We start from the raw sequence: 22,896 nt of genomic DNA, 5'->3' as shown, positions 1-22,896 counted from the left end.
ATAATAAAAAAAATTTAAAAATAAAGAGAGTAATAAATGGGCAGTAAGAGGTAATAAGCCTATTATTATCCTTAAAAAAATAATTAAAAAATGGCTCTCTTTTAGCACTTCTTTACTTAGCTTGACTAAATGAATTCATTGGATCCCTTGACCCTTTATTTTTATGGAATAAGATCCTGTTTATTTCACTTATGTAATATAAAATGTGTTATTTTGGTCATTTTACATTATATTGACAAGTAAAAATGACTAAAATCACAAATTTTAAGCTAAATGAGTGAAATTGAGAGAATTGGCATCCAAATGAAATGAGATGAGATAAAAAATTTATGAATAGTAATCAAATAATTTTTTAACATGAGTAAAATTGTTGGAGTTAAAATATTTTATTGGATTTTGAAAAATGAGAGAGAAAAAATTGAATAAAAATATTATCAATAAAAATGAGAAAAAGTTTAAATATTGTTAAAATATATATTTTAATATTATTTTTGTTTTGAAATATGAAAAAATTGATTTTTTTGTGTGTTTTGTTTAAAAGTTTGAAAAAATATTAATTAGATAATGATTATATGAAGTTAAAAATTTGAAATTAAAAAATTATTATTTTTATAGATGAGATGAGATAAGATGTGACTATTTTGTAATCCAAATAGGATTGTGTTCTTCACACACTATAAATTCTTTTTTTTTTTTTTTTATAATTTATTATCCATAGATTTGGATCGCCCAAAGTTCATGCCCCAACTTTAGGATATAGAACAAAGAAGATATAAAGACATAAATAAGTCTCACAATATTTATAAATATTCAAATAAATTTCCTGTATCTTTCTATGATATGATATTAAATAATTGAAAATTATTTATTATGTTTTACTTGTAAGTTTATTATTTAATGCCATATTAAAAAATATTGAGAAGATAATGATAAAAAGGATGATAAATATATTTTTACTAAATATTCAATAAATATTACGTGATGATACACAAAGTATTTTCCTTCTAAATCCTAAAATTTGAACAAAAGCTATGTAAAAAGAATCTTAGGTACTGATTGAATAGTTAGTTAAGATGAGTTGAGATGAAAGTTAAAAATTGAAGTAAATATTATTAAAATATTACTTTTTAATATTATTATTGTTTTAAAATTTTAAAAATTGAAAATATTTATTTTATTTTATACAAAAATTTAAGAAAATTATAATAATAAAATGACATAAGATGAGATTAAACACTTTTTGTATCCAAAATCCTAAATCTATTAGCCACTGCATATACTTGATTTTTGGTTCATTCATCTAATAACATGGTGCTAAGTAGTTAAAAATTAAAATGTGTGTCTATATCATAGTTTTGATACTTATCATCTTCACATACTATATAAAATATTTATTTTTAATTTTTTGGTTTTATTTTTTTAAATTAATTGAATTTTTTTATTTGTCGTTTATATTACTATATATTTAATAATAAATAAATAAATATAATATATGGTGTATTAGAATAATGAGAGAAAATTTTCCTAAGATTTTAACTTTTAAGCCTTGTACACTTTAAAAAAACTCTCATATCATTTTATCTCATTTTAATCATTATAATTTTTTCAAATTCTCGTATAAAATAAAATAAATAATTTAATTTTTTTAAATTTTAATATAATTTTTTAAATTTTAATATAAAAATAATATATTATAATAATATTTTACTCTCATTTTTGAAAACTAACGAGGGCTTAAAGTTTTAAAGGTCCATTAAAATAAAAATAAGAGAATATGGCGCTGCGTGCACGATCGAGCTCAACGTTCTTCAGGCAGCGTAAAAATATAACAGTTCTATAAAGCGTGTTTCCAGCTTAGCACTCTGCCATTCAGCGGTCTGTCTGTTTGTCTCTCTCTTCCTTGGCCAGTGCGAGAATCCATAGATCTGGCATCGTTTTCACGGATCGAATGTCGCTTTCACGCTCTCACTCTTTTTTCTGGGAGTCGAATCAGAAGTTAGGGCTTTCAACGAAATCAGATCGCATTAAGGTACAGAATTCTGAAAATGCATGATTCGAAGTTGTGTTTTTGAGTATTGATGGTTCTGATTCTGTCTTCGTTTGGCAGTTTCGGTATTATGTGTTCTGTATTTTACCAATTGGGCGCTGAGGATTTCACCCATTTGTGTTTACCTCTGTTTGGGTGCTGAGAAACTTGATGAAAATTTGAATCTTATGCTTTAGGTTGATATGAATTTCCCATTATCATAAGGAAAGCTTTTTAGCCCTTTACATGCATTTGTGCAGTTATTCAACAACGAAATTTCTCTTTTGCTTTTTTATTTTTCGTTTGTGTCAACAGGTCGTTCAGAAGTTAATGAGAGATATGCATGTGAATATATTAGAAGATGAAATCGTTTGAAGGTAGAGAGTGGCTGCAGATGATAAAGCTGTTGTGTCGAGACATGCGTGGAACTTGTTTGCATAGAAGGTTACATACGGGTCGCATGGGTGTTGAACATGGAGAAATAGAGAAGCCGTCACAAAACCAATATTTTACCCTAACGTTTTTGGATTTTCCATTTCCTCAGGAGAGTGCTTGGGGCGGGGGGAGGGGTGGATGAAGTGGTTTTTGAAACATAATGTGGTAAATGGTTCTATATCTGTTTGGCGGGATATGTGGTAGCCTTTTGGTCCTCTTTACCATAAATTTGGACATGAATTCTATATGTGGAGTTACAAAGCTAGCTGTTCAAAGTTGAAGAAACTAATGATTTAGAGCATTTTACTGGGTTTTCTTCCCAGAATGGGAAATACGCTTCCATTGATGGTTGGGATGTATGGATTAAGGCCTTGGTCTTGGTGGTATGCTCCCTACAGGTCTAAGGTTTGAATCTTCTTTGGTGCAAAAAATTTCTAGGGGTCATCGGACTTGGGAAACTCCCCTTGAATTATCCGAGGGCACTTGTGAGAAACTTCTTGCCAAGAGCCTATGCACCTCTGGAATTAGTTGAAACTTTATTCTTGGACACCCAGTGCCAATAAAAAAAATATTTGGGTTGTAATTGAAGATGAGATCACTTGTATCATATGTTGGAAGCTTATTTTATTACCTTCCTGGAATGGGAAAATACCCACTAGTATTTGGGAGGCAGATAGGCACAGGATGCCTCATGTCTCATGTTAGAAGCTTATTCCTATTCTGGTGCTGTATCAAAGAGACCCATATATGTGCTGGATTGTTATAAAGACTTGGCTCTTGGCCCTACCACTACCAATGATGGATTAGCTAATTGGGGTTATATCATATCATGTACTTTTTGTAGAATTAGGCTGCAGAGAAGAGGTTAGTTCTTTTATGAATTTTCTTTGCAGGAGAATTTGGATGGAAGTGCATGGTTGCTTGATAGATTAGAAGCTGCGGTGAAGATTTGAATTGGGATGTCAATGCTTTGAAGGGTCAGAGTCTTTGAATCTTTAATCATTCTTCGTAAACTTGCATGCTTTGCTACTATATATCCCTTCTTGTTACATAGAAATGCAACAGTGCATAAAGGGAGGTCAAGACCGGGGAAAGTGTGTTTCAAGAAGTTAAATGGATGCTGGAAGCAGCCTTACAAACTGGAAGGAAATTTAGGAACAGTTTTAGAAGTAGAGTTATTTGTAGTCTTTAGCATATTCATTTCTCCATTTTTAATGGGTCTTAGTTGCTGTTTATGAAGTTATGTAGTTAGTATGTAGTTAAAGCTGCTAAGCTTTAGGGGTTGGCTTAAGTGGTAAGAGCCTTGGTTTCGGTGGTATACTCCCTCCAAGTCTAAGGCTCAAACCCTTGGGTGTAAACAATTCTAGAGACAATCGAACTGGGTGAACTTCCCCTTGAATTACCTGCTGCTGTGGGTCCCGTTGCCTCCAACGCAAGGACCTGCTGCTGTGGGTCCTGTTGCCTCCACCGCAAGGACCTGCTGCTGTGGCCGTGGGTCCTGTCACTTCCAACAGACTGACTTGCAGCTGTGGGTCCTTTCATCTCCAAAGCCATGACAGCTTTGTAGGTCTGAGATTCAATTAGAATATCAGATATAATTTGACTCTTCCTATCTGATCTGATCTTGGTCAGATCTGATGAGATCTACAGGTCTGTCCACAGATCTTTGCAATTGTGGATGGTTTTTCGGTTTGTTGTTGTTGTTGTTCCTTTTTTTTTTTTTCTTTTTCTTTTTTTTTTCTTTTTTCCGATTGTGCTTCATTTGTTGGTTATTGGTTGATTTTTCACTTGTGAATCCCAGATGTTGGCTTCTAGAATCCGCTGGCCATGTCAGCAGGGTTGGATAGACAGTACAGCCGGGGCATGAGGGCCAAAATAGCCACCCCACAAGGGGACGGGGGGTGGGGAGGGTGGTTACTTGCTCACATAGGGCGGGTAGCACCCCTACTTAGCATGTTCAAGAATGAATGGATGATTTTGCAATAGAAGCAACATGATCTAGTCCCCTGTAAGTAAAGCTCTTCAATTAATGTTGATGCAATGTGCACAACTGAGTCTTTAGTGTCTTGATGCCTAGTTTTTCAATGTCCTTGGATCTTGTGCATGTTTGTGAACTAACATGATGCTATTACATTTGTAATTTTTCCCTAAGTTTGTTTGTTTCTCTGCTTTCTGTCTTCTTTTTGGTAGCTGTGCACCTAAATCAATTTGAAAACACTGCTAATTTTCAAGCCACAACTGTCCTGTTCTTGGAACCTCTCTCAGATAGAGACTCTCATGCAATGCGTATCAGTAACCTATTGCCTGTTAACTGTGTCAAGATATATCTTCCTGAATTTGATGCTAGCATTAGATTGTCCCTGTGGTGAGATTTCCACTGCTAGAATCACCAAGAAAAGGACATACACACAACTAGATGCTCAGGCAGACTGCCCAAGTTGCTTTGATTACTTTTAACTGTTTAGAGCTAAGTGGACTTTGTTTCACAAGATTCATGGCTATAGACATTGACTGGTAGGTTTGTTCTTGGGTGAGCTTGTCATCTCGTGGCTGATAACGATGGTTAGGAACTAGGAGCAGAGCTTGATTAACTGGGCAAGTGTTAGCTAGGTTTTCTCCATAATAGCTGGTGTGAAGGGTGTAATGGACACGTGAGCTGAGTCTGTCATTTCTATTCCATCATATATTTGATGCACACACAAGTTGGTATGCTTTAAGTCCCTTCAGGTATTGATGAGTCTAAATTTGGTGAAACCCTTATTTGAATCGCATTGTACATTTGCATTGTAGTCAAGAGAATTCCAAAGTAATTATAAGAGTGATCATTTGTCGGACATATATTGAGAAGAAAGCCAAGCATCTTTGAAATTGAATTGTGCCTTCCGGTATTTTATACTCTGGATGTATACATGTTCTACACTGAAGTACTTGGGGCCATGGAACAAAATTGAGATTTTGCCTCTAATTGTAAACTTACTTTTGTAATATCTCTTTGTAGATCTAGAACTTCTCATGCAATATTTCTACCTATGTATGATAAATATAACTATTTCTAATTACTTTAATTCGATATGCATTTGTTAAAGATTGAGAAATCTGATCTTACCTCAAGAATATGCTGTCCTTCAAATCCAACTTCAGTTCTCTAGCATCTGCTATCATTGCCCAAATATGCCTGAAATTAGTGATTTAACTCACCCAAAACTATTAAAATTACGGATGGTGAGGAAGTAAAGGAGAGAAGCAGCCTTGCAAGCATTCTACAACCCAATTCAGAGACAAACAAGCAAAAGCGCATGTGCCAACTTCTTTTATTTGTTATCTCAAAAGTAATAGAATACACAGATGCAATTTAATTGAAAAGGGAAAAGAAAGAAAGAAATAATACAAATTGTAATAGTTTTCTTTTTATTTCGAATATATATCCTGGAATGCTTGTATGAGCATGCAGATTGTTTTTGTGTTTTCCTCTTTTTTTCAAGGCAGACCGGACAGATGAGATGCGATTTCTGTTGTCATTTCCATGGTTTCACAATCGAGAGGACGACGACGAGTGCAATAACCAAGAGCAATATGATGGCAATCATCATGCACTTTCTTGACTTCCTCTGCAAAGTCTTTGCAGATTGGAGAGCTTCTGTACCCGATCGCAGATGGTCCACTGTATTTGTCACCTGTTGAGAATAGTAGCAGCAATCGTTGGATTGATTTACAATATAACAACTACCATGCAGCGTTATCAAGAAATCGAGGATTTTGAAGTTATATAATGATTGAAAAATAGGATTCCTGTACCCCCAACGGTTCAAAAAGAGAACAGACACTTAAAAAAGAGTGAAAAGCATGCTATAAACATAAAAGAGAGGAGAATAGCAGTATAGATGAAGCATCTTGAATCACAATATTAGTCCTATGTCATAATCGGCAACGGAAAGCTCCTATACAGCTTGCAATTATACTTTGGTGTGGTGTAAATCCCTGCAGAAGTGGCTATCGACCTAGGTCCATGCCCTCTTCCCCAGTTGCTCGTGGGTTCTTGATACGAGAATGCACGGCAGTCAAAAGTTATTGTTCCAACCATCTTCATTTGCTGCGTTCGGCTCTCAAAACGAATAGTTTTAGGTTTAGAAAAGAGAGGCTAATTAACTTAATTTTTATCTTTTATACATTATATGTACAAACAGTGAGATGAATGTTCGAGTGAGACAAAACAAAATGTCGGAAAAGATCTTGGAACGGTAAAGAGCATTGGTCTGATGTGTACGATGAAATCAATATTCAGCTTTTTGGGCAAATATAAAAAGGGAAGTTAGCAAAGCCTACGAAGAAATAAACGATTTGGTGAAAGTCTAATACATTGTAACCAAGAGAGATGATATCAACACAAGGTTTGTAAAAAATAACAAAATCTAATAGTATAACCCCATCTAGCTATGTGATGGTCATATGAATGTGTCAGCGGTCAGCCTTCTTTTTTCTTTTCTCGTGGGGGGCATGCCCAAGTCTAGCTCACAGAAAAGCAAATTTATAGTGGAAACTAACTTGTCTCTATTTTATTTTTTGTGCCAAAAAAAAAAAAAAACGTAGGAGACAGCTGCAAAGATGAGGTACATAGGGAGTGGGCAAAAAATAAGAGAACATTTTTCAGCAAGCAATGAAGTTACACCATTTACGAGTACCAAATCCTTCATCCACAAAGCACACCACAACCATGAAAACAACTTAAAACAATAAATAAATAAATAAATAGAAAGGCACACCAAAAGGTAAGAACCGCTGTAACACAGGCGGCTTAGTATCGTAGATGGTTTGGAAATTATCACTACTGGTACCGCATGGACAAGAGAGAAGGGGGCCGACTCAAGCTCCCTTGCCACTCTTCCAAGGTTGGATGACACCAACAACTATAACAGCTACTATTATTAAGAGAATAATAATGGCAATGCACATCCATTTTCGGGAGTTCTTCTGCAATTTCTTTGCACTTTGAAGTACAGTTGTCCCTCTTTGGACATGTTCGACTGCATTTGTAACCTGGATAAGATTCCCATTAACACCCAATACCCAGCAATATGTATTCATTCATTATACATAGATATGCACATGATATAAAATTAGGAAATAACCTGGGTTTCAATGTTATCCAAGATCTCTCCTTGAGCCTCGACTAATACCGCCATATCAAGGTAAACCTGTCGAGATATTTAAATGTTACATAAGACATCTACTTTCCAGTAGCGAAAACCTATTTGCCGCAGATATATACCTGATGCAAGTCTAGCAACTTTTTCTCAATTTCTTTCACAGCATCATGTCTCTCCTGAATTTCTTCAACAGTATTTACTACCTGCAATTGTGGCGCAAAGCAAACTTGGTATGATAGCTAACTTTACAAGTGCAGAACATTGAAACTGCAAAAATAAAGAACCATGCTCTTTTACCCTTTATTATTATTTATTATTATCATTATTTTTTTTACCCCTGTGCCCTATACTAAAATAAAGTTAACCGCAGTCGAGAAGGTGGCCGGAAAATTATCCGATTCACTGAATTTAAGCTTCAAATGCAATATAGCTGAAATATTTAATTTCATGCCTTTGCAAAAGACTCGCATACAGACTTGGTGGGGTAGTGGGATCCAACAGATCATCCAAATGACAAAGGGATTAAGAGACCATATCAAAAGAATGCAAAAGAAGACACATTAAAGTTTGCATGGGTAAGTAGATAATCATAGCACAGATCCAGGGAGGAAAGACCATTGGACTGGAGATCTATTTGTAACCTAGATCAAAAGCTGGCAGGAAACTCTCTGCAGTTGTATTGCCATGATAAACTAAATACTATTCCATGAAAACACTCAACTTGTTCTATCATTGACGACCAGTGACAGGAAGCTGATCAAGGAACATGCACCCAATTGGAAGCATCATGACTTTCTCCAAGCCCTACTTTCATGTCCTATTCATAATCCTTACCTTTATTATCTTATTTAAAACGTGATATGAAACAAACCTATTCCAGACAAGGATATGCTTATTTGGTGATCTATGTAATTAATTGTGTTTGCGGTTGTTAAGGAACATTCTTTCCAAATATAAAAAAGGAAAAAAGATATTAAAAAGAAACATACCTGTCCTCGTCCCATTTCATGGATTGCCTCCTGAAAGATTTTCTCACTATTTCCAGTTTCTATCAGGTGGTCAATTGTCTAGCAAATGTAATTAAATTTGGCTTATTAAAATAAAATCCAAATTTATCAATGGTCAAATTATAATATGAGGATTCAGGCTCACCTCATCATCTGGTCTAGTTCCTGTGACTGCTCAATCAAATCAATAAAAACATGATCACCAACTCAAAAAGAAAATGATAAGCACTATAACACAATTACTTCAACATGTAATTCTTAATTTTGTCATTTTGCAGTTAACATAATCTGTCAGATGAACTTTCCTAACCTGTAACAACTCGTCTCTCCACAACCTCGCGATATTCATCTTGGATTCTCTGCCTAAGCGTCTGAAACATAATATACAGATGAGAAAACATAGTGTAAGCTAAGTACAACAGTAAAAAGCATAACACGTTGGTATACCTGAAACTCTGTCATTAGGTCCTTAAACTTTTTCATCAAGGAACTGCCATCAATATTAATTCATATATCAATATTTTAGATTACCATTCTAAAAGAAAATAATTAAGAAGCTGTCTAAGATATAATGATTGGCACTCGCGGCGAACTTTGTCATGTTCATCCTTGCTCTGTCTACAGCCGTTCCCTTTTCACAACCAGGCTTTTGTCGATTGGCGATGTTCTGTAAAGAATGAGGTGCTCAATATATCATCCCAGAAGAGGGTGACTACCCTCAGTAGAAGCTATCAGATTTAGATGGAAGCCATTAAAGTATTACTTCTTTGCTAATTGCTTCTAGTTTTCCTTTGACACTTCGTGCAATCTTTCCAACTTCATCAATATCTTTCTCCATCCGCTTCTTAATAGCTGAATATAGTTCAGCAGAGAATATTATTAAGAGTGTGAATATACAACAGATGAGCAATTAAACAACTAGCTTAAGTGAATAAAACAAATATCACTATCTAGTGCCTAACTAATGGCTCACCACTTAGCCAACTTTAAGTGAAATAATAATGAGGTGAAATTTAGCTCCAAATACAAGTCTTCCAGCTGCAAATGATATGGTCAAAACATTTACCTTTCATGGTGGATGCTTTTGTAACAGACTTTGACTCCTCATTAGCATCCTGTAAAAAAGCCCACATTTACCGTTTTAATCATACCATAGAGAGAGAGAAAGAGAGAGAGAGAGAGAGAGAGAGAGAGAGAGAGAGAGAGAGAGAGAGAGAGAGAGAGAGAGAGGGGGGGGGGGGGGGGGGGGGGGGAGTTTCTATTTAATTTTTGAGTGCCAGTCACATATCCTTTCCGGGCATTATTTGCTCTCTCTGGTCTCTCTATAGAAGCAAGACCTGACAGCTCAAAGATTTCACAATTGTTCAACATCTCGCCTATAAATTCAAGGTGGAGTATCTTTGCAATGGTGCTGTGCATAATCAAAATCTCCATTTGTCTTTCTTTTCAACAGCATAGGAAAGGTTTAATGATTGGTTAGTCTTCTAAGAACTACTAAAAAAAAGAGTATGTTGGTATGGTTGATATAGAATCATGAAGAATGATGTCACATGTTACAGTTGTTAACAAAAGCTGGTGAAACCAATTTAAATCATGGAACAGATTAGTCAAGCATGCCATTTGGACCAGAAACTTCCCCCTTGGCCGAACAGGTTGAAATCTGGATTTGAGAGCACCACTCATTATATAGAGTAGCCAAAAGCATAAATTTAGAACTATTGCAATATTATTAAGACTTTTTAATGAAATTTTTAAATTTGTTTCTGACTTTATCTCATCCTTCTTTTATACTCGCAGTTCTCATCATTCTATCATGCACAAGGTGGCTTAACCAAGAAGTTAATGAGCTGGACTGGATGCTGCCATTTAGGTTCCCCCACTTGGCCTTCGGTCTGGATGATAAAACCTAGGTTCTACTACACTTCCCCTCATAGTTCTCATCATTATATCATGCAAAAGGTGGCTTAACCAAGAAGTTAAAGAGCTGGACCGGATGCTGCCATATGGGTTTCCCAACTTGACCTTCACTCTGTATGACAAAAACTAGGTGCTACCACACTTCCCAGAAGGAGCCATATAGATGAAATAAAACTACATAATTAATTCTGAAGTAAATCAGAGTCAAATTAGTGTTCTACAACAAATGAAAGATTATAAAAGCAAAGCAAATTGGTTCCTGTAGCACCACAGCACATACAAAACAGTAACTAAGAAGGGGCAAAGACATTTTACCTGTATTAGATGTCATTTCCTTTCCGGATAATGATACACTTACAATTTTTTCACAACTATTTTACAATTCATTTTTAATCAACCAATACAATCATGCCACTGCATTAAAAATAAATTTCAATATTACAAAATTACACTTCATTTTATATAGAGTTGTAAAGTAGTTGCAACATAGTTGTAAGTGGATCATCTTCCTTTCCAGAAAATTGCTTACTCTCAATGCAAAACCATAATAGCATTTAGCCCTGGACGAGAATCAACATACCTTTAGTTGTTTAAGAAGTATGGACACTTTCTGCACCTGTTTCTCGGCCTCTTCTACCTAATAACAAAGAATAGCAGGAATAAGAAGGGAAGGAGGAGCAACTGGTTAGAAAGAAAAAACTATTATTGATAACACTAAAGGATTTTCTTTCAGGGTAGAAAACAGATTTTGAAAGGGAATCAAGCGTGATCTGATTTCTCTTGCTCTTCCCGACCAATGTAACCTATCAGTCAGTATATGTTTCACTAAAAACGCGACAAAACTCAACATGATCAATTGGGTTTTTGGTCCATATAAGTTCTGCAAAAGAAAATAAAGCATCATGGGTAGGATAAACCTTTTTATTGAAAGCAGCCATTCCCATATCAGGGTTGTTCCCTGGGACGCGTGTTCCCATTTCGATATCGCTTTCTCTGGAAGGCTGACCCTTGGCATCACCAACAAATGAATCCTTAACCAAAGCAAAATCACAAAAAATAAAATTTCTTTAACATATGTTCTATAAGAGCAAGCATCATATATCCGACTCCAAATAAACAGTTAAATTACAGAACAAAACTCAGATCATTTCTAACTTCAACAATCCTCCCATCTAAATTCTATCAATTTCTATACTTTTCAAGTGAATCAGTTTTTAAAGTTGTAGACAAAAGTGTCAAATAAATTACTTACAAACATAATTATTGTTAACAGTAGTAGCATTAGCTAATTTTCGGGTTGCCAATTCAAGTTAGAAAAATTGAGATGTCAAAGGAATCACGAGGGGTATTCCCAAGCGGCTCAAACTTACAAAGAAATCACAAGGGAAAAAAAATAAAAATAAACAGACAATAGATCCGTCATCCCCCATAAAAGAGTTCTAAATCCAACCCAGTCAATACAAATCAGGCCGTCAAATAAACAAAGAGCATGAAATTCCAAATCTAAAGAGCAAAGCCGCCACTTTGATATCCCAGTAATTGAAATGAATTTACCAACAACAAGACTGTGATATCAATCCAGCACTATCGCAAAACAATCAAATACACAAACATATGACATAGTTGGAAAGAATCAACGTACTGTGAGCAGGTCGTTCATCTTGAAAATCAAGGGGAGAGAGAGAGAGAGAGAGAGTCAGAGGAGGAAGATGTTCAAAGGAAATGGAAAGCCGAGGAATGTTAGAGGTGTGGGTTAGGATTAATTAATAAAATTAATAATAGCGATCCAACGTCATGTTGTTTGGCCGGCGACTTAAAGGAAGACCAAAACGACAGACAACCCAATCAAACGTAGCAAAAAATGTTATTAACAAACAAGCAGATGTACACGTTGGCAATTAGCGTACACAGTGGTCCAACAGGTGAAGCCGCCGATGTCCAAAGTTAGCAATTCAATTAAGAGTTTTACTGTATATAAATAAAGTTTTGTATTAATATGTATATTAATATTAAATTTTTTATATTTAAAATTTAAATTAATATTATTTTTAATAAAATTTATTTTTTAATTAATTATATTAAATTAATATATATTAGTATATAATTATACTTATAATTAAATTTTTCTTTCAATTAAGCTTCACAGCTGTGTGTTCTTACAGTGAATTCAAACTAATACAAGGTATAAGTTTTAGTTGTACAAGTCTCTCGCAATCTTTTATTAAAAAAAAAAATGAATCCATAAAAAAAAAAAAAAAAGAGAATTTATTTTTATATTTTTTTATGATTGGGTCATTCAAAAATAAAACTATCCAAAATTTGTATATTTCAACGAATCATTACCTGTAACAAATTCCTCTAGGGTGACATGTTTCCGAGGGCTGGCGTCGACTTAGATTGGGGCCCTACAAGGGAGAATGTGTGTTTTCTACGAGGGATTCAAACTTCGTTTTTGTCTTTCTTGCATCACCCCTTATTAAGACTTTTATTGGAAAAATGATTTCTATGGTAAGGGGTTGAATATGTAGATACATTGTTGATTATATCTGATGTAGGAAGACAAATGGCCATGGGGTGACGTGTGTTAAGGGGACATCCCCATCAGCCACTCTCGTTCAAATTCACTTTTTTACAGGAGTTCTGTTGGGTTGGTTGTCAACCTGGATTAGGGCCATGTTTGCGGTCTTTGTAGGGACAAGGCTAATCATGCCCACCACATGATTCCATCAATTGGTGAGAATCTGTGTAATTATCTTGCTCTCCTTTTTTAGCTTAAATAGTTATGGTTTCTTGCCACTTGGTTGTTGGCTTCTTATGTATCATTTGGAAGTATCTTCTAATGGAGATTTTTAGTTGGCTATTAACGAATGATCAATTCTTTCCCATATAATTATATTCAAATTGTCCCTAAAGTAGGGAAATGACACATGTTCCTAAAGATGAACTCATTTTCGTCATCTAAGTCATCCTTTCCTAGTAGTCAAGGAGTACTTCTTCTCTAAGAAGATGAGGCAAGAGATGAGTTTGACCTTTTGTTAGATAACGAGGAACCCTTCAAGGAATTCGACAATATATATTCTTTCTCGAGCCATTGCGATCAAGATTATTATGACATAGTCCAGAGTAAGGCCATTGAGTTCTATTATATTTCATTCATAATTTGTATCTTTTTATTTGTCATTTACTCTCTTCTACTTAGATATCCTTCACAATTCAACACTTACATAGAGTTATAGGGGTATCCAATATGGCTCTAAACTTGATGGAGAGAACACTAGTACTTATGGTGCCCGGACAAGCTTTCTCATGATCCAATCACGGTGGTTAACTGTGACATGGGAAAGCTCGTCTCCTTATGGGAGGAGTGAAGACTGAAGGGTTGTCCAGGAATACTCAAGGCTGACTGAAAGTAAGAGAGCATCAAGCAAAAAGCCTTTAATACCAAGGATATGAATTTTTGTATAGTCAACCTATATAAGGATCATTCCTGGTTATGTGCCTAAAGTGCAGAAACTCTTGGTACAAAGGTGAGCTTTGATGATTCTTAAAGATCGAGAACTCTCAATGTCCAACAGTAGATAGTCCCCAGACCCTTATTAATGGTAAGGACCTCCAGGCCGGCCAAGATGGCTCTTATTTAATTTTCTTTTTCTTTTTCAATTGTTTCATTTTCCTTTTTGCAAACATATTTTGTCATAGTTACATGTATATGATAGTCTTTCGAATGAAGAAACTCTTTTTTGTCCTTTAGCTATGATTACTTTTTGCTAGTGCATGGTGATCTTTATATGTTTAGTCCTAAGGTATATGACCCGATGGAAAGTTACCTCACATTCAAGGACAATTTTCAGGTTAGTTGGCACAAGGGCATTCATTTGATTTTCCTTCCCTAGGTTGACCTTGGGAAAGGTTCGTAATTATAAAGAGGGCCTTATTTGATTTCTCTCCGCTTTTTGGCCTTCGGGATGGCGTGTAGGTGGCCGGAGAGTCTTCACTTGATTTGCCCCCTTTTGCTTGGTTGTTGGCCATGGGTAAGGTTTGTAATTGCCCGGAGAAGTGCCATCATCATTTTTCTGGTGTTAATAAAGACATACCCATCGAACACTGGCTTATTTCGTTAGCTCTTGTTGCATAGCTTCCGTTTTCTAACCTTACAGGTCTTTAAAACCAAATAGTTTAGCATGATTCTTTATTTGTGGTGTGTAGCATTCTCTCTTTTGGATGTCACAACAAATCTATTGTGATTATGTAATGAGAAATTATATTTACAGTTACAGAGTACATAAACGCTATATTCCTTTTTAAAAAAAGTGAATAAATATGAGATCCATAATATTTTTTTATGGTGAATCTTATTTTTTTTCAAAATGAGTGCACGTCGCTTAGATAACCTATAATTATATTTAGATTAATTATTCTAAATACCATAAGAAAAATAAATTTTTGCAACTAAAATTTTGCAATCAAAAAAACTATTTCCGACGAAAATGAATATATTTTTATCGGAAATAATCATTTTGGTTACACAAACCCGTTTCTCTTTTAATGAAATTTTAAAATTTAAATCTTATAACTTAAATAATGCCATATGAATTGTGTGTGATGTAAAAAATTTTAAATAGTATCACCTAATAGTTTAAGAAATGCAATTTTCCATTACTTGAAAAAAAAAATTCTCAAAACACACATATATTCATCTATAAGGTATTTTTCCAAAGTTGCATTGTAACGTAACGAAGAAGATAATATGGTGCATATGAGAGAGAGAGAGAGAGAGAGAGAGAGAGAGAGAGAGAGAGAGAGAGATAAAAATAAAATAAACTTAAATCCATTCGATTTGGGTAGACATGAATTAACAAATTTCCAATCTTGTAGTCAAAGTTTTTAATTTAAAAAAAGAAATGATTTTTGTTTTATTTAAAAAGTTGCTGGTTGGAATGAAAGAGAGCCGGGTCAACTAATCAAGTTGAACGATCTAGAAAGTCATACCTAACGGCTAACTAATTGAATAATTGGAACATGTTAATCCATAGTCTCTGTCTTTTTCGGTGGGTCTAGAAACCCATGACACATCCATGCTCATTATTCATGAACTTAGCTTGAGCTTGGTCCATTTTGATCCTGCGGTGGGGTTAGGCCCAAGAAAACGGCTACACTCATTTCAGCCCGAACCAGGTGGTTCCACAGGAGGGGCTTCCTAGTCACGTCGTGTTTTTCCTGGTTGTCTTCAAAGACAAAGTTGCGTATAGTAATTTTTGAGATGGATTTGGATATTGAGAAGTATTGAGAAGAGTTATAAATAGTAATAAAAAGTAGGTAAAAAGTAATAAATAATAGTAAAAATATGTGAAAAATAATAATAAAGTAAAAAATAATAGTGAAAAGTATTGAGAGTACCTCAGCCTGCAAACTCCACTGACTTGGCAAATATGTGCCTATTTGCGAACTCCATTAACGTGGCCAAATGCCACGTCAGCATTTATATTAAAAAAAAAAAGAAACAAACCAGAGGGAATTACATTCAAGCTTGGCAGGGTTAGCAACGGGAAATACATTCAACCAAACTATTGCAAATCTCCTCTCTCATACCTTTCATCTCTCAGTTCTCATAAAAAGTATTTAAACTTAGCAGGGGAAATCATAGTCTTCTCCGTTCAAGAGGTAGAGCATCGACAAAATAAAAGCCAACCCAGGAGATAATCTTCTCAAATCTCATAAATATAAATATTTCTTGTATATTTTTGTCTCTAGATTTTTAATACCTACCGATGGAGTATTTCTATGGAGTGAGAAGGCTGGAAAAGTTAATATAGAAGGAAAATGAAGGAGAAGAAGAGCATTGAGGAGGCCTTCATAAGGTTGTTCCTGTTTTAGTTCGAGAGGGGGAAAACATAAAGAGGTAGTAGATTCAATTAAGAATGGTTTTAATTTTTCCTTATTATTTTAGTCACTAAAATCATATAAATAAGAAGGTAAAGAGTTTGAAAATTTTGTAATGAGAGAGAGAGAGAGAGAGAGAGAGAGAGAGAGAGAGAGAGAGAAATGGGTAATGGAAGACAATGCAACAGATATAGATGATTTGGAAGTGCGTTGAATCGAGTACAAAGTTGTCGGTGGGAAAGCTATGTTTTGTTTCTAATTTTTCCTGATTATTTTAGTCACTAAAATTAGATAAATGAGAAGGTAAAGAGGGTTCTGAAAAATTTGTAATGAGAGAGAGAGAGAGAGAGAGAGAGAGAGAGAGAGAGAGAGATGGGAAATGGAAGAGAAGGCAACAGATATAGATGATTTGGAAGTGCGTTGAATTAAGTACAAAGTTGTCGGTAGGAAAGCTATGGTTTTTTTTAAATTTTTCCTAAATATTTTAGTCACTAAAATCAAATAAATGAGAAGGTAAAGAGGGTTCTGAAAAATTTGCAGAGAGAGAGAGAGAGAGAGAGAGAGAGAGTGAAAAATGGGTAATGGAAGAGAAGGCAACATATATAGATAATTTGGAAGTGCGTTGAATCGAGTACAAAGTTGTCGATGAGAAAGTTGTGTTTTTTTTTTTTTTTAATTTTTCCTGATCATTTTAGTCACTAAAATTAGATAAATGAGAATTTAGTAGAATAGTCTATACGCAAAAGATACACGGGTGTATGATCTAAATGATCTGTTGTTACTGAATTACGTAGGTAAATCGAAGATAATTTTCCATAGATAGAGCTAAGAAAGCTCTATGAAACGATATTCATGATTATTAATCATATATGAGTGTCATCATGAAAATTTATTTCTTTTTCCCATTATTTGGACATGAATATGATCATGAAGGCAAATACGTACCTGATCTTGAACATGATGGCCCGCTACTTAAATAATGAAAGTGTTGGCAAGACAAATTAGACGTAAAAATGTGTGATGCATGATGTACCATTTGCATCTTTACTCGTGTGTACATGCATCTTGCTTTCATTCTTGACAACCCCCCACTTGTTTTCATTGTTAAGGTGGTTTTATTTGGAATTGTGCAGATGAAAAAAAAAAAAGACGCATCCCGCATAACATTTCTTATCACTAATCAATCAATCACGGTATTGTACACCTCTTTCAACAGTTGGTTTGTGTTTATTTTATGTATAGTCATTGGCCACTTGGGTTTATTAACATTATGTTACTACATGTTAGGACATATCACGACCACTTTATTCAGGCGTTTCAAACTACATGCCAAGTTACTACGGTCCAATGTCTTATGCGTGGTTACCACCTTTTATGCCTACTCCAAGTGCCAACGCATATCCATTGAGCAACCAAGTGATCATTAGATGATAGTTTTAATTTTATGAACTTGAATATTTGGTCTAATTATTTATTTTAATTTTTTTTTTTGGATAACTACATCAACATTCATGGAACTCTACTTCTGTTGCTGCTTCAAGTACTGCTGCCTACTTGCATAGTTCCGCCATGGAATGATGGGACCTCTTCTAACTGCCTACCCATATTTATGGAGCAACTAGGTGATTATTTCTTGGAATATTTATTGTAGTTAGTGTGTTTTAATTTTTTTTTCTATACAATATTTGGTTTAAGTATTTATGTTAAATTTTTATTTGGAAAACTGTAACAACAAACATGAAACTCTACGATTGCTCCCACGTCTAGTTCCGCAACTAATGCCAGCTCTAGTGTAGCTGCTAGTTGAGTGTAAAAAGCAGCGCTAGTGTAGCCTCTAGCTCTTATTCGGCTTTACCAGCATTTGTTCCTTCGACGAATGCCAATCCATATCCATGTGGTAGCGAGGTAATGTATTTGATTTTCCATATGCATTTTCTTTTACATTATTTAGAATATATATTGTCATATAATATTTTTTTTCCTAATTAGTAGAAAAATAAAGTGCAGCAAAGTAACTCTATTGAAGAGATTAGTGAGGCCACATTAGACTCGATAGATTGTGAAGAGCAATCTACTGCCTCTTTGGGTAATACTGTTGAGACCAAAAAGGCTGACAGTTCTGTGTCACTTTATGTCTAGCAAACTGATGGGGGTGATATCGCTGAGGAGCCAAAGCTAGAGATGTGCTTTGAATCGGATAATACATTAATCACTTATTATAAACATTATAGAAAACAAGAAGGTTTTCTGGTTATAACACGAAGGAGTAAAAGAGAGAAAGATGGGACTATAAAATATGTTACTCTGGGATGTGCTTGTGTTGGCAAAGCATGGAATAGGACATCAAATGTCTAGAAACCTCGGCTAACAAGTAAGACAGACTGCAAGGCAAGGATGAATGTGATGTTCAAGAATGGGAAGTTATGTATCACATCAGTTTTTAACACACACAATCATGTACTCGATCCAAGAAAAATAAGATTCTTTAGATGCAACAGAGAAGTTAATGAGTTAGTTAAGAGGGTGTTGGATACAAATGATCAGGTTGGCATACAGATGAAAAAGAGTTTTCAAGCTCTTGTGACTGAGGTGGGTGGGTTTGAGAATGTACCATTTGGAGAAAAAGATTGCCGTAACTATATTGATAAGGCATGAAACCTGCGTCTTGGTAAAGGTGGTGCTCAAGCACTATTGGAATATTTTAGAAGGATGCCATACAAGATTGATGGTTTTTTTGGCATCATGGAGGTGGATGAGAAGGATAGGATGAGAAATGTGTTTTGGGTAGATGCCCGTAGTAGAGAGGCCTATAACTATTTTGGAGATATGGTAACATTCAATACCACATACCTGACAAATAGGTATGGCATGCCATTTGCACATTTCGTAGGTGTAAACCACCATGGACAATCAATCTTTTCGGATGCAGGCCTTATTTCAAGTGAGGATGCAGAATCATTTGTATGGTTATTTAAAAGTTGGCTTGATTGCATGGATGGAAAAGTGCCAAATACTATTATTACAGATCAACATCACGCAATGAAAAATGCGATCGCTATTATTTTTTCCAACATGCAACATAGATATTGTTTGTGGCACATATTGAAAAAGGTCCCTAAGAAACTTGGTTCTTATAGTCAATACCAATTTGGCTTGAAAAATAAGTTATTATCTTGTGTCTATGACTCCCTTACTATCGAGGAGTTTGAGAATTCTTGGAACATCCTCAAGGATACATTCAATTTGCATAAAAATGCATGGTTGCAAAGTTTATATGCAGAGAGAAAGTTTTGGGTGCCTGTATATTTAAAAAACTCGTTTTGGGCTGGAATGAGTACAACTCAGCGCAGTGAGAGCATGAACACCTTCTTCAACGGCTATGTGTATGCCATGACAAATCTTAAAGAGTTTGTTGATCAGTTAGACAATGCATTGAAGAAAAAAATTGAGAACGAAAACCAAGCAAACTTTCATTCTTTCAACTTCATCATTCCTTGCATATCACTCTTGGCTCTTGAGAAGAAGTTTCAAGATGTGTATACAAATGAAAAATTTAGAAAGGTACAACAAGAAATTATGGGAATGATTTATTGTCATTTCAAGAAAATGGATGGAATAATTGCAACTTACTCGGTTGATGATGAAGTTAAGGTTGAAGATTTCATTAAAGAGGTTACTTATATTGTTTTGTTTAATAAGGTTGTGTGTGAGGTGAAGTGTCTTTATGGGTTGTTTAAGATGTGAGGGATAATCTGTAGACACATTCTTGCCATATTTTCAGCATGGAAAGTCTGGGAGTTGCCAGAAAAGTTCATATTGGACTGATAGAGAAAGGACATAAAACGTAGGTATACTATTATTCCAAGCAGTCATGACATTGCTGATCAGAGGCCAGAAACTGTTAGGTATAAATGTCTATTGAAGATTTGTGATGAGGTAATAACAAATGCTTGCACTCAAGATGGGCATACTAAGGATATGGTATCAAAGTTGTATGCAATGAATGAGGTATACTGCACCTAGAAGCCCCACAACATAGATTCCAATGTTAGAGTAAGTACTGTAAATGCAGTCATGGAAGGAAGTTCGAAAAAGGTGCTAAGTCTCCATGATGTTAGAGGCAAGGGAAGACTCCAATGTAAGTGGAGGATGTCAATGATGGAGAAATAAATGAAGAATAAAAAAACTAAGGCTGTGATAAAGAAATGAGATAAAGGGAAAAGCAGATTGGTGAGAGTACGGAAAAATAGATTTGAGCATTTGATAATATACTATTATTTGTGAACATTGCTTATTTATGCTTTCAGAGGCATGGATTGGACAGCAAATTATTGGAAAGCAGTGGAAATCAACTTGGCGGAAATTAAGAAAATACACAAACTCCTATAATGGTAGATCAAGAAAGTGTACAACAAGAAGTGATGGGGACACAAGAAAGTATACTAAAGCTATACTTCATTTATTTCTTATATTTGTAAGTTTTTTATGTGGGTCTTATTTTGTCTGCTATTACATACACAGATGCAACTAGGAATAGATGGGACACAACCAGAGACGGTAGATGGAACGCAGCCAAATAGCATATTATAACAAGACTTTGTCTTTGAGTGTTGGAGTATGTTGTGTGTTAAAGTTGGTTTGTAAACAAATGCTTGTTGGTAATGATTTGATTTTTTTTTTTTTTTTTTTTTTTTTTTATGTAGTAGATTTTGTAGCACATATGTTGATAAATATGCAACTACCATATCACCTTCGAAACCCTGTTAATAATGTCTATCTATAGAGTAGATTTTTTTACACAAAATACAAGTTTTGTATTGAAAGTCTCAATAAATACAAAAAGTTTCCATAAAATACAAAGAGCTTCCACATATATTAAAATACCTACTTTGTTAATAAGCAGTGGAAAATTAAAGAACAAAAAAAAGTCTACCTTTTACAAATAAAGTCTAAGTCTAGACTTATAAATGCTAAGTTCCTATCAAATACAATTACAAAGTATTCATCACTTTGAGCATATCAAATACAAATAAATAACTATAGACATTAGCCATTGCCTACGAAGTAGTGTGCGTGCATGTCGTATATCGGCTTCTTGCCTGCGAAGCTAGGCTTCATCGTTGTAGAGTGCCAACTCCCTCTTGTCAATCTCTTCTTCTCTCTTTCGAAGCTGGGCTTCATCATTGTGGCGTGCCAACTCCCTCTTCCCTATCTCTTCTTCTCTCTTTTTAAGTTCTTTATCTTTCTTTAATATTTCTGCTTCTCTCTTTACAAGGGCTTGCTCTTTGTATTCACTACCATTTGCCCACTTGAAATATTTGCAGTGTGGTAACCCCTGTGTGTCACATAAATAATTATGTTTGATGTCAAAATTTTTAATAAAATATTAATATGTAAATAGAAACACACAAGTACAATTAATTGCATTTACCTCTTTGTTGTACAATGGACACCCAAAGAATGCCCGTCCAGGATTTCTTGGAGTATTTGATATTCTAAGTATAGCTTCTTTCCTACAACTACACATTGGGACAGTATTCAATGTGCTATTAACGAGCGATGCTGAAGAAACTAATGATGACATCCTTAATTCTTTTTCTTGATGGATATGTAGGACTATAGGTTTGGAATTTGATAATTGGTTTGCAAGAAGATACAACATGTATTTATTGGTCAAATAATAAGAAACGTAAGCTTTTTACTTTATACTCACCTTCTATGCTCTTTTAACAAGCACAACCATTACAGCTTTTAGCTAATAACAAGGAATCTATATTTATAATGGCAAGAATAGATAGGACTATAGGTTTGGAACTTGAAAGCTAGTTTGCAAGAAGATATAACATGTATTTATTGGTCAAATAATAATAAACGTAAACTTTTTACTCTATACTCACCTTCTATGCTGAAGTTAAGATAACTTCCTATGAAAAAGATTGGGTTTTGAGGCCGTATATGGGTACCCACTAAAATCTGAAGAAATTAAACAATCAACTAATCTTATGCTACAGATAGAACTAGCAAAAAAATGAGCAGGGATCTTTGAAGTAAGGAAAAAAAGAAAGTAAAATGCTATCATGAGAACCAAATATTCTTTATTAACAAACAAAAGCGTATTTCAAATATAAGTCTCAGGGAGTGTGCATGAGGTTTGACAACAAGCTAGAAAAATTCCATGATATATTTTATGATGAAATCTAAAACTTTTAATTCTTGGCCCATCAAACAAATGAATATAAATCTGTACCAAAGGTTTGTCCATAAATCAGTCAATATACTTGTGACTTTCTTTATCATGTTCACAAACACCTTCTATAAATTCCTTATTTTCATCACAATAGCCATTGTTTACAAGAGCAACAATTTCCTTAGTTACATCATAGCAATTCCCAACAGGTTCATTACAAAGAAATCTACATATTAATGAGTAAAGATCGAGTGAAGTGTGTTTCCACCTCCACCATCCCGCCGCCCAGTTTCGCAATTC

At 34.7% G+C, this 22,896-nt stretch overlaps 1 protein-coding gene and 1 long non-coding RNA gene across 4 annotated transcripts; one reads left to right on the top strand and one right to left on the bottom strand.

The window, feature by feature from the left end:
• Nucleotides 1-1,748: 1,748 nt before the first annotated feature.
• LOC122303823 lies at nt 1,749-6,704 on the top strand. The gene is made up of 4 exons (XR_006240832.1): nt 1,749-2,029; nt 2,342-3,438; nt 4,263-4,469; nt 5,948-6,704. It is a non-coding gene; the product is annotated as an uncharacterized LOC122303823 (long non-coding RNA).
• LOC122303822 (syntaxin-132-like) lies at nt 5,743-12,327 on the bottom strand. Of its 3 annotated transcripts, XR_006240831.1 has the most exons (14): nt 12,172-12,327; nt 11,447-11,560; nt 11,110-11,166; nt 9,679-9,727; nt 9,376-9,464; nt 9,206-9,279; nt 9,060-9,102; nt 8,923-8,983; nt 8,758-8,783; nt 8,595-8,672; nt 7,728-7,808; nt 7,588-7,653; nt 7,222-7,495; nt 6,006-6,135 (listed from the first exon to the last, which is right to left on the bottom strand). XR_006240831.1 is itself a non-coding variant. In XM_043115797.1 (13 exons), exons 1-13 carry the CDS (start codon nt 12,187-12,189, stop codon nt 5,977-5,979), a joined length of 915 nt encoding a protein of 304 aa, XP_042971731.1. In that variant the 5' UTR covers nt 12,190-12,327; the 3' UTR covers nt 5,743-5,976. The 3 variants fall into 3 exon arrangements, 2 of the variants coding, with proteins under 2 accessions (XP_042971731.1, XP_042971730.1); XM_043115797.1 differs by lacking the exon at nt 7,222-7,495 and having other exon boundaries at nt 5,743-6,135; XM_043115796.1 differs by lacking the exon at nt 6,006-6,135 and having other exon boundaries at nt 7,081-7,495.
• Nucleotides 12,328-22,896: the final 10,569 nt, after the last annotated feature.

This window comes from Carya illinoinensis, chromosome 3 (assembly GCF_018687715.1).
Source record: "Carya illinoinensis cultivar Pawnee chromosome 3, C.illinoinensisPawnee_v1, whole genome shotgun sequence".
In the NCBI taxonomy this organism is placed as follows: domain Eukaryota; kingdom Viridiplantae; phylum Streptophyta; class Magnoliopsida; order Fagales; family Juglandaceae; genus Carya; species Carya illinoinensis.
Note: the sequence above shows the minus strand (reverse complement) of the source record. Positions and strands in the feature narration are given on the sequence as shown.